This window comes from Colletes gigas, unplaced genomic scaffold, assembly GCF_013123115.1.
Source record: "Colletes gigas isolate AHSC1104 unplaced genomic scaffold, ASM1312311v1 Colletes_gigas_Sc00022, whole genome shotgun sequence".
Taxonomy (NCBI): domain Eukaryota; kingdom Metazoa; phylum Arthropoda; class Insecta; order Hymenoptera; family Colletidae; genus Colletes; species Colletes gigas.
Genome location: NW_025106651.1, coordinates 1,618,981 through 1,631,405, shown reverse-complemented (window position 1 = coordinate 1,631,405; position 12,425 = coordinate 1,618,981). Strand labels below are relative to the sequence as shown.

Here is a 12,425-nt window from a genome sequence, read left to right as displayed (position 1 = left end):
AGTAAGGTTTTCTCTAGCAGGCCCTGCTTTAGACGACTGGGATATTGGGAAGTTTTCTTTTTCTTTTTTTTTATCTCGTCCTCCTGTTTCTTCCGCAGTACCCTGGGCTGGAGCCCTATAACCTGCACTTAAAACGTTTGTTAGTATCTGTAATGTTGATGAGGATGTGTTATTGTACTTTTCCTTGGGTTAGGGCTCGAAGGGAAAAGTTTCAAAAACCTCGTTTACATGCATCATGCGATGAGTGTGGTGCTGTGGACGGTTAGTTGATGATTAGTCTGGGAGTTTGTATTCGGATCTTTAATGGTATATCTTCGGGGTCGTAATTCCCTAGTGACGCTACTAGGGGGTTTGAATGCTGGGAGTTAGTAACTTGAGCTGCGGCGGACAGCTTCATGATATGCTTGCGGATATACTCGATTTTTGCTTCCTCATGCAACGAAGCGATTGTGTGATAGTGCGTTTTGTTTAAAATGACGCGGAGGTATTTGTTTTGTACAATTTGGATTCTGGATATATGTGATGTTGCTGCGGTGCACCATACTGGAGCGCCGTATGTGAGGATGGGGCGGATACAGGGTTTGTAGAGCCGGATTTTTAGTTCTGTGGGAAGTGGACTATTTCGTGCTAAGAGTGGGTATAGAGTGCGGAGTGCTCCGATGTCTTTGCAAGCCCTATCTTTGGAATTGTGTTGCCATTTTAGCTTATTATCGAACCATATGCCCAGGTGTTTAACTTTAGTGGACCAGTTAATGGGGTGGTTATCTATTGTGAGAGTGCCAGGGTTGTGGAGTCTTTTGGGGGTGAAGATAGTAGCTTCTGTTTTTGTGTGGTTTATTGTCAGCTTCCAAGTGGAAGTGAATTGTAAGATGTGATCGAGGTGGTTTTGAGTGTATTTGATAGCCTGGTTTATTTTCCACGAGGAGTGTACTGCGGTGTCGGCTGCGTAGAGGACTAGTTTGGTGTTAGGATTTTTGGGGACGTCGTTTATGAATATATTGAATAAGATGGGTCCCAGGACTGATCCCTGCGGTACCTCAGTATGTAGTAGCTGGGTGAGGAGTGGGAGCCGTTGTGTGAGACTGTAATGTATCTGTCAGTGAGGTAGCTGTAAACTATTTTGATTAGGTCTGGGTTGAGATTGATTTGATGGAGTTTAAGGAGGTGGCCATTGTGCCAGACGGTGTCGAGGGTCTTCTGGAGGTCTAGGAGTACTAGGACCACCGAATGCTTCTTGTTCACCTGCAGGGCAATGTCCTCCTGGAGCCTTATAGTGCTTGTTGGATGATGGAATGTTTGACTCGGAAGCCAAATTGCTCGTGTTTAATGATGTTGTTGGATTGGAGATGTGTGATGACTTGCGGGAGTACTAGTTTTTCCAAGATTTTACCAAGTATGCTCAGTAAGCTGATGGATCTATAGTTATTGGATATTGGGAAGTCGTTTGAGGAATGTATATATAGCAACCGAGGGGTCGGTCGAGCGCTTGTGAGAGCGCGATCCCTCTGGTGGCGAGCATGGAAGGCGACGCCACAGATTCGTAACACTAATTGAATTTGGAGTTATCGAATACTCGATTTCTAACGAGAAACTGCGTTTTATGATTAATTATATATCTTTCGAAATATCTAAGGAATCAGATTCTGAAAAGTGTTCTTATAATTGTATCTACTTTTGCAAGATCGAGCGAGAATAGCGGCTTTTGAATCGGAAATTTATGATGAAATGGTCGAAAAAGCTCGGTGAAATACGTTCATTCTTACGCCGCGTGATCCGCGAACCGGATTTGACTTGAATAAAGAAAAACGACCGAAAGAAAAGCGTATCTTTCCTCGCGACAGAGAGATATCTCGCAGTCTGTCTAAGAATCTAAAACGCCCTTCGCGAAGGGTTGGCCATTTTCCCCGTGCCCCATTCCGCCCATCCTCTTCGTTCCTCGGTTGTTACTTTCTGCCGGTGTACTTGTAGAACTCGAATGAAAATACTGTAGAAGAAGCACGTCTCGCTGAATCGTTCGCACTATCGCGGCTACGTAGCAGAGCGGAATAGTAATGAAGAAACTAGAATCGTTCGTCGCGCGTTTGGATGAAATTCATTCGTAGGACGACGAAAATAATCCACTAATCCCAGTTAGAATTATACGTAAAAAACAGTGAATAATAGGAATTTTAGAAAAATAATTGCAAGAGCATAAGCGTATTAAAACAAAATGCAATTTTCATTTAATTATTTGAAGCTTGTTTAGGTGGTTCTTAAACGTCACACTTTTTATTTTCAGTACGTTATATCTGATCGATAGGGTGTCGAAAGAAAATTAGTTTATAATTGTTTATAGTGTAATATTGTTAGAATCTTGCATGAGACGATAGACAACTTGTATTTATATAACTTTTTATTGAAGTTTTGTTTTATAACCCTGATCATTAGAAATTTTAAGGGATATTTGTTTTTAAAGAAGAATTAAAAAAATATTTGCATATCTCTTGAAATATTTTAATCCAGAAAAGTGTTTTTATTGTTTGGAAATAAATTACCAGAAACGTAGGATTTCTCGAACGCATCAAAGTAGCGTGCTCCCCCGAATAGAGATAGACGATTCATAGTTTGAAAAATTTAGGTAAATATGAATATTACTCGAGAAACTCTATTATTCGCGAGCACGGTAAAGCGTAGATTAGCAGGATTGCGTGGTCGAATTGCAGTACGGAAACTGCTCTTGAAACCGCAGAATAAAAAGAAGAGCCTACAGTGGGCTATGGAGTATGAGAATTGGACTTCGAAAGCGTAGAGAAATGTTTTATGGAGTGACGAGTCGAAATCCCAGTAGTTTGGCGGAGGCAAGTTTTCGTATGCAGATGTAACGATGAAGGAATGCTGAAACAATGCATCGTACTACCAATTAAATATAACGAAAAATAGATTGTCCATTTTTTTTATCGAGGAATCTAAAATGTTGTAAACATTGACAATATATTAAACAAGAATGGCCACGGAAAAATATTCGAAAGTGATATCGTCAGATCGATGTCCACTTAAACAAAATTTATATTTAGAAGAAAACAAAACGAATGAAGTTTAAATTTTTTAAAATTTTTGATCAGAATATTATACGACGTTCGTTTTTTTTTTTATCGAAACTAAGAGGAAATAGGGCATGCTGATAAATAAAAATTAGTCTAAAAATGGCGCGTGAAAATCGGGCGAAAAAAGAAATTTGGAAAAGCTTGTCCAAACAGGGTGAAACGCTTCCGCCTAGCGAAAAATAGTGGCCTCGCAAAATATTCTGTATTTTTACGCGTGACGGTACGAAGTGTCGGATTACAAGGCGATCCTTTTTCTATTTTCAGCGATATATTTCGCGCCTGCTATCCCACCGCCGGTTATCCCTCGTGCAACGCGGATTCCACCGCGGAAACTTTACGCGATATTCTATTAAAATTATGCGCGATCACACGAAACGGCGTAACGACGCGAAATTTCTGTTTCCCTCGTAAAATTCGCCCCCGCGAATGATAAATACGCTACGCTCGTTCCTGATAATCGGACAGTTTTATTTTATCGTCTTTCGTGCCTTGCGATAGCTCGAACTCCGGAATGCATTAACTCTAATTAGTGTATAATTAATAAGTTAATCATATTCCTCGATAACGTGGCAATTTAGAAAGGAACGTTACGTTAAAACGTACGCAACAAAATAAACGAAATGTCACTAACACACAAATTTAATTACATACCTTACAATTCCTCAAACTTGGTAAACTCGACGAGATATGGTTACTAATAAGTAATATTTCAAAGCGAGATCTTCTCATATATCGAATGATCAGAAAACTGAGTGCAACAGTTTGTACGATCCGCTGTATATATTCCAAAGTTTCAGAACACTGATCTCGATGCAGTTTAAAGCTCCTGTATTTCGAATCCCGATCTAATCCACGTTTAATTTATACCCAAATATGATTTAATCTCGATCTGACATAAATCGAACGCTGGTTACACTGTTCAGACAAAAACAAGTATTACTAGGGTCAACTGATTTACTAATAACTTCACGCCCAATTACCTCTAATAGCTCGAACAAAGAAGAAAAGCCTCTTTTCGCCGAATCTGGTGTTAATTCGTTGATTAATAATCCGCACGGGGGAACAAGCTCTTTATCGTAGGCTAAATACATTCACGAGAAAATGATGAGCATTAAATTATCGTATCCTGAGGCAAACGTTCTGCTCCATCGAGGATATAATCTTGTTCATGTTTTTTTCTTCTATATTATATACACATACCATATAGATGCTGATCCCGCTGCCTCTCTCTCCCTCTGACACACTTTTCTTCGAGCTTTTAAGCGTTACGCTACTTGGCTCACCCTGCGCGATAATGGACTATGCTTTTTAAAGTGCTATAACACCGGCTATTATCGTTTTGCAACCGGTTCAGCTGGAGTCCAGCACGGTGTAGCTTCCCAGGGACCCAGTTCCCATCGATTTTTCAACGTTGATCGATGAAAATCGATAAGTGCCTCGGGAGAAATTTTAAGCACTGGAAAGCTACTACGCCTAGCTTTTACCGATCCTAATTCGCACCCCAATCGCAGGCAATTCGTCGTCTTAAATAAAGTGACCACTAGAAAACGTCTTGCAATCCAATGGGGAGAACAAAAATGTTTGACATAGAGAAACGTGGATAATTTAATTTTCTATTTCTATATTAATACATTCATCATCAGAATTTAATATTTCCAGGAATATATTTTTCTTGTGTTTCACTTAATTTTGGGTTTATTAAAGGTCACAATTTTGAATTTTACTTTCAAAAAATTGTACATAAGTATTACTAGAATTTTAGCATTTTTTTTTATTTGCAATACATTATCTGTTATGTGGAAAATAGTATACAGCAAAGGAAAGCAAACTGGAGAACACAAAATTAAACGCAATTTTAGTCCTCATTTAGACAATATATTTTTCAATTTGCTAGAAAACTTTTAACTTTTATCAGAAAACAGTACTATAATATTAATAACTCGTGCGTCCTTCAGACCTAACCCAAATTAAACACGATCGTAGTGTCCCATTTAGATAATAATATATATTTAATTTATATCGAATGTATGTGCATGAAGGAAAAAAAGAACAGAGTACCTATAATTTTCAATTTACTTTCACTCTTACTAGAAAACAAACATTTTAGCAACAGTACCATAATATTAATAACTCTTGCGTCAAGACCCAACCCAAATTGAACGCAATCGTAGTGTTAATTTAGACAATTTATTTAAATTATATTATCATCGAATGTTTGTGCATAAAAAAAAAAAGGAATATAGTATGTATCTTTCATAGTTTTCAATTTCCTTTAATTCTTACTAGAAAACAAACATGTTAGCAACAGTACCATAATATTAATAACTCGTACGTCATCCAGACCTAACCCAAAGTAAACACAATCATAGTGTCCATTTAGATAATTTTCATTTATAATATGATCGAATGTTTGTGCATCCAAAAAAAAAGAATATACCATGTATCTTTCATAGTTTTCAATTTACTTTAACTTTTAGAACCATAATATTAACTGGCAATGAAAAAGCGGACCGCGCAGCTAAAGAAGCAGCCAACTCAACTACCCCCAACCACCACGACAACAGCACACATATGGAAACGTTACTCTCCACTCTTAAAGAAAAAATTAAAAATTGTTGGAACAAAGAGTGGAGTACATTAACAAAACCCCGTACAAAATTAATAAAAAACGACTTTTATGAAAAATCCATTACCTGGAAATTACTCAGACCAGACCAAGTGATAGTATCTCGAATTATTATAGGCCACACCAAACTGACCCATCAACACCTCCTCCAAAAAACAGACCCACCAATATGCGAAACGTGCAAAGACCTCCTCACAATAGAATATATCATCATCCACTGCAGAAAATATATTCCAATCAGGCAACGGCACAACATAAAACCAACCCTAAAGGACAATCTGAAGGACAACACATCGACCCAAAATCTACTACAGTACCTCAAAATGACTAAATTGTACAACAAGATCTAACAATGTATTCTCCGAGTCGCTAATAACCCTTAGCGGTTGATGCGACTTTAAACAAATAAATAAATGAAAAAAAATATTAATAACTCGTACGTCGTTGCATAAAATCCAACAAAAATATTCGAGTAACGTCTTTGGGGGGTGTATCGATTAACACGAAAAGTTACGGTCGAATATCAGGTGTGGTTCTGTAGGTGAAAAAATTCCAAACGTTTCCTATATCTCGAGACAGGAGGAGGCTGCCTGGAAGAGACTCGGTAACGAGCTTTTCTTCTTATTTAGGAAGACGCGACTCGAACTTCTGGAGTATTCAAGAATTCTAATCGGACCACTCGCGAGTAACTCGGTTCGTTTGAAGCGAACCAACCTCGCGAGCGCCGAGGATTCTTTAATTTCAGATTCCGACGAGAGCCCGCCGGGCGGAACTCGACGATTGCTGCGGGTACTTTTAGGGAAATGAAACTCCGGGGGCCGTGGAAGCTCGCGGCGAAATGCTCGCCGGAAGCCAGCGGAGTTAAGAAATGCTTTCACGGCTTCTATCCGCCCCCTCCTCGACACCTTGAGAAATGGCCGACGGGTTCGAGGAGATGAATTTTAGGCATCGTTTGAAGACAATCGAGCGTTGAACCGACGACGGGCTGCGGGGGATCAACCTGTTGGAAGAATCGCGCTTCAACGAAACGCGAAACCGTATGTTTTCCATGTTTGGTCGAATTACATCGCCCAAAAAAGACAATCATGTGAACGTTCGCTAGTGGAAAATGCTTCGTTGATTAATTTATAGGAATACAATAACAGGAGCACATAATAATTTCTTTATTACTAGGTACAGATACAGGGTAATATTTACATTTTTCTAATTTAATAATGTACAGTGAATTCTTTTCGTTAAGGAGGGGTAACATTAATTCGATGTAGGTTGGGCAGGTAATTATTTCAAAATTTTTGATGGGACCGAAACCACCACGAATTTGGAGAATACTCCAGTATGCAACGATTCCCATAAAAGATGATCTCCGATTTTTTTCTAGGTTCTGATCTACTTTCAATGGTAATAAGAGTTATGATAGAACTTGATGTATTCGTGTGAAACGAGATCTTGAAATTGATTAGAATTCCACATTTTTGCACCCCTTTTTTTTTCTCACGTTTGGCCTCTATAGAATAAGTGTTACGTCGTGTTCCATTGAAAGTGTGATAAAACGGTGAATAAAATCGCGAATGAGCTTCTAAGGGTGTGGTTTTAGTCGAGTCAAAATATTCGAAAATTCAGTAAAATAATGTTCGCTTTCTCGCTTGCTTTCTTACGTGAAAGGATCGTCGAGGAAATTCGACACAGGAATATGGGAGTAGAAGGTTCAGAAAGATTACGTCTTTCTAACAATAATACAAATATCGTTTAGGGCAAGTATCCTAATAATAATACTTATAATCAACGCAGAAATGTACCGGAAGCATATTTCTATAATGGTCGACGGGGTCCAAGAATGATCGTCCCTTAAAATTCTCCACTCTTGTCTATAAAACGTGCAGTTCTTCGTGTCGCTTTTCCCGCGACGTACAGGGTGTCCCGCGTAAACTGTTGCGAGGCACAAGGATTTGCGAGGCACGATCGACTGCATAAATCTTGAGGAAATTGCAATGTCCAGTCTAGGCTCACGCGATCACCGTGGAAAACACGTCGAGCACACTTCTGCGGCATTCCGGATAAAGGGCGTGGCAGCTCTGTCCCGACACCTGCTCGCCCAAATGCTCGGCTGCTCGGTACTCCCTGTCCGAGTACTCGTCGTACTCCTCCGCGGTGCTGGACGGCCTGGAATCCCACGGAATTCGTTGTTCGAGTTGCCCGTGAAAAATTACGATTCGTCCGCCGCGAGAAATCGTGGCCACGAAGGGATGAACGGGGGTGGAAAAGAATTCGGTTGGCGGAGTAGGGTCGAGGGGGTGGAAAGGGGGCGACGTGGGGCGTTCGCGGGATCAATAATGCGAGCGGATAGGCGAGAAACCCGCCAAGTTATTTCGCACCCCCACTCGTTAATTGGCGTCGCGTTGTGCAGACATTGTTTAATCCAACTGTACACGACCGGCGCGTTATTGTAATCCACTGTTATTTATTATTCCGGTGGAAATCTCGACCCGCGAATTTTCACGTGCCTTCCTGTTGCGGCCGCCGACTCTACGCGGTGCATTCGGTTGCATCGTGCACGCGTTGTTTCACGGTTCTGAATCGAGTATAGGCTCTGCTTTTGGACGTTGTTAGGTTTTGGGAAGATTTTTACTCGAATCGTCGCGTATCACAACATAGGTTAATAACTCTACCCTGAACCAGTCATACTTAAAAATAGGGGAGATTTGAAAAGCTTCTCAGTTTTCAATTTTTGTAATTTTTATTCATGTCAACCTGAATGAAAAGTATTATAGACTTGTATAGAACTAGCCATACTCAAACCTCCTTATTTCTTGGACTACGTATATGCATACTATAAAGGAGAGTTGATACGATTTTCTGTTTTCAATTTTTGCAATTTTGTATTCAAGTCAATCTGAGTAAAAAGTATTATTATAGATTTGTGTAGAACTAGTCCTAATCAAACTTCCTTGTTTCTTGGGCCATGTATATGCATAGCATAGGGGAGATTTGATATGCTACTCAGTTTTCAATATTTGTAATTTTTATTCGAGTCCACCTGAATGAAAAGTATTATAGATTTGTATAGAACTAGCCATACTAAAATCTTGTTTATTCTTGAGGAAAGTTGATACGATTTTCAATTTTCAATTTTTGTAGTTTTTATTCAAGTCAAACTGAATAACAAGTATTCTTATAGATTTATATAGAACTAGCCATACTCAAACCTCCTTGTTTCTTGGGCCACGTATGTACATAGCATAGGGTAGATTTGATATCCTTTTCAGTTTTCAATTTTTGTAATTTTGTATTCAAGTCAACCAAAATAAAAAATATTTTTATAGATTTGAATAGAACTAGCCATACTCAGAGCTCTTTTATTTTTGGACCACGTATATGCATAGCATAGAGAAGAGTTGATATGCATTTCAGTTTTCAATTTTTGCAATTTGCATTCAACTCAACCTGAATAAAAAGTATTCTTATAGATTTGAATAGAACTAAAAATACTTAAACCTTCTTGTTTCTTGAGCCACTTATGTAGATAGCATAGGGGAGATTTGATACGTTTTTCAGTTTTCAATTTTAGCAATTTTTATTCGAGTAAACCCGAATGAAAAGTGTTCTCATAGATTTGCGTTGGCTCGATTGTTCGCTTAGTTCACTTACTTAAAGAAGATTTGCAGCAACTGTCCCAGCAAACCGAATTTGTCGTCGAAGGGCGCGGACGCAGCCTCGCATATAGCCTTCATCACGCAAGCTTTTCCCCCGAATCCATACAATCCTGCCATTTTCTCTAGCATCTTGTAGATGCTCCATCTGCTCTTTTGCGTTCTGGAATAGGAGACTCCGGGTATCGTGAAGTCCGTGGCATTGCTGGGCATGGCGTACACGATCTTCGTGAACATACCGATGATTATGCTCTCGGTGTCCAGTTGCAATGGTGTACCCAGACCGAAGATCAGCTGTTGATATGATAAAACGAACGTTACCAGTTCAAACTTTTCATTTATAAGTACGATAGGATGATATATATATCGCTATAATCTGAGAAAACGAAAGTGTCACTGTACAAACGGTGTACAATAGTATTTATTACATCGGAAACAACATGGTTTTTGCATTAAAATATATAGAAGAATTAGTATCATCAAGATGTCACAATATTGCCCTAAAACTATTTAAAAAATGGAAAGGATGGGTTACAGTTAATATTTTTTATTTTGATTAAGTTTTCTCATCTATCACTCACCCATTTGATAATTCAATCGTACAACCCACAGTCTAACTTTTTTCTTGCATTACTCTATTTGAAACAAGAATAATGATCTCCTCTATTCAATTCTTTAATAACGTAATGTCAATAAAGATTGCCTAAAACTTTCGTCCATCGAAAACTATACGATTTTGTAGGAAGAATTTAAGGAACAATCCTGGATAGTTCGTTTCCCAAAAGCGGTTGTTTAAATTCAAATAGAGCCCATAGTCTCTCTATAGGTATCGCCAGAACCAAAAGTAAATATGCAAAGAACAAATTCTAAAAGCCAAGACGCTCGGTCTCGCGGCGTTTACGATCGAACGAGTAATAAGAAGCTTCGGAACGTTTATTCCTTTCCCTATCTTCGTCTAGCCAGGTGTCCGTGTCCTTTAAACGACATTTTGTGCCGTCTTCGCAGAATCCGTCGTTGAGGGGCAACCGTGTAGATATCACGGATTGCGATTCGATCAGGAAAGTCGTGGTTATGACCGTTATTCATAGGAGGATGGGTCTAAAGAGGAAATTGGAGGAACTTAGACGAGATCGGGTTAAAGTCCGACGGTGTCCGCGCATTTGAGTGTTCCGGTGTTGGAAACGAATTGAGGAATAGCTTTCCCTCGTATCTCTGCGAGCATCGTCCGGTGGAGTTTGCTAGATCAACCGAAACGCGCGGAAAAATGATATCAAAAGGGGCTTTTACATATGCTGTTGATCACGGGGCTAATTTGACACTGCAAAAATCACATGTTCAGTCAGAGAATGAATTATCGAGTAAATATTCCAGTGAAAAATTATAGCGAAATTACAAATTAAATATTCCATTCAAGGGGTGACATTATCTTCGAGTCGAGCAAGTCTGCACACTCTGTAAAATTCAATTTTATTTGGGAAAATGTAAAAGTTCCACTAACAAAAGATAATTTTGATGTAAAACGCCAGGTTGTTACAGGGTTCCTCTGTTACCAGGGTAATTTTGAAAAAACTGTTTTCGTTTAGACTGTAAATATCAAAAGAATCCTAGAAAATGTTTTATAATCCTTTTCCGACATACATAAAATGATATCAAAAAGGGCTTTGACATATGCTCTTACTCACGGGGCTAATTTGACACTGCAAAAATCACTCGTTCAGTGAGAGAGTTAATTAGTTAATAATCGAGTAAATATTTCAGTGAAAAATGGGGCGAAATTATTCACGAGTCTCGAATCTCGAATACTTATTATCAATGAATACACTGTAAAATTCAATTTGAACCGCGCGTTTCTCGGGACAATTTTCCATTTCCGACGGTTTTATAATCCTTTTCCGACATACATAAAATGATATCAAAAAGGGCTTTGACATATGCTCTTACTCACGGGGCTAATTTGACACTGCAAAAATCATTTGTTCAGTGAGAGAATGAATTATTGAGTAAATATTCCAGTGAAAAATGGGGTGAAGTTACCGTCGAGTCGAGCAAGCCTTGGACGACATCACAGTTGAGTACTTATTACCATACACACACTGTAAAATCTATTAGATTTTCAGTGTGAACACATAGGTTTGATGTAAAAAAACTAAGTTGTTACAAGCTTCCTCTGTTACCGGGGTAATTTTTAAAAAACTGTTTTCGTTTAGACTGTAAATATAAAAAGGATCCTAGAAAATCATCGTCGATTGATTATAAAGTCAAACCGCGCGTTTCTCGCGACAATTTTCCATTTTCGACGGTTTTATAATCCTTATCCGACATACGTTGAGCGCAGTAACTGGCCTAAGAGCTTTCAGGGGTGGTGTATGTATCGGGAGTCCACGGCGTGTATCGATCTCGATTGGCAGCGGGCCGTCGTTCGATGTAAAAACGCTTTACGCCCTTCCCACCGAGCCCTCCGCGAATCTCGTTAAACTGTCCTCCCCAGACGCGCGGCCCGAAACGATTCTCCGTGGAAATTCGCGGTTTTATCGAAAATTCATACCGGGCCATGATGCCGCGTGTACGTGCACATGAATATGTATAGGGAGGCGGCACGCAGTCGTGGCACACGTGTGCAAAGGATAGGTATCCACCTGGCGCAGAAATTGGATGAACCCTGAAAGGTCAGGTGGAATATATGTTATCCGCGATATCGGGACGGGAAGATGGAAATCGAAACACGTTATACGCGCTCACGAAATCTTCCAGGGACAGATTATTACTCGGTGCACCGATAATTACGAACGTACCTCAACGACGGTGAGGTATAAGACCATATTTGACAACCTATTTTAAAAATTACCGATACTTTTCTCATAAAAAAGACCGTAGTTTCTAACTTTCAGTAACCTTTTTCCCCCTTTGCGTTTAATCTCACATTAGATTCTATGCGGTTATTTTTTGGGACATTCTGTTAAATTTTATGGTATAATTGAGTTTCTCTCAGATAGTTTAAGGTGTTCCTGATGTGGTCCTCTGCAGTCAACGATATTTCTGGATAGAGTCCATATTTTCTTCTTTGAACAG

The 12,425-nt window shown here is 39.3% G+C and overlaps 2 protein-coding genes across 2 annotated transcripts in view; one reads left to right on the top strand and one right to left on the bottom strand.

Annotated features, from left to right (window-relative positions):
- LOC122401174 overlaps positions 1-12,425 on the top strand; it is a 92,350-nt gene that overhangs the window by 11,891 nt on the left and 68,034 nt on the right. The gene's annotated exons all lie outside the window — the stretch shown is intronic.
- On the bottom strand, positions 7,713-12,175 carry LOC122401141. The gene is made up of 3 exons (XM_043403099.1): positions 12,149-12,175; positions 9,355-9,650; positions 7,713-7,869 (listed from the first exon to the last, which is right to left on the bottom strand). The coding sequence occupies exons 1-3, from the start codon at positions 12,173-12,175 to the stop codon at positions 7,713-7,715; spliced, it is 480 nt and encodes a 159-aa protein (XP_043259034.1).

Coding starts and splice junctions, on each gene's coding strand:
- LOC122401141 (XM_043403099.1), bottom strand. CDS start 12,175: ATGGTCTTATACCTCACCGTCGTTGAG. Junction 9,651..12,148: donor TATACCTCACCGTCGTTGAG/GTACGTTCGTAA, acceptor TCATATCAACAG/CTGATCTTCGGTCTGGGTAC. Junction 7,870..9,354: donor TTGCTGCAAATCTTCTTTAA/GTAAGTGAACTA, acceptor GTGGGATTCCAG/GCCGTCCAGCACCGCGGAGG.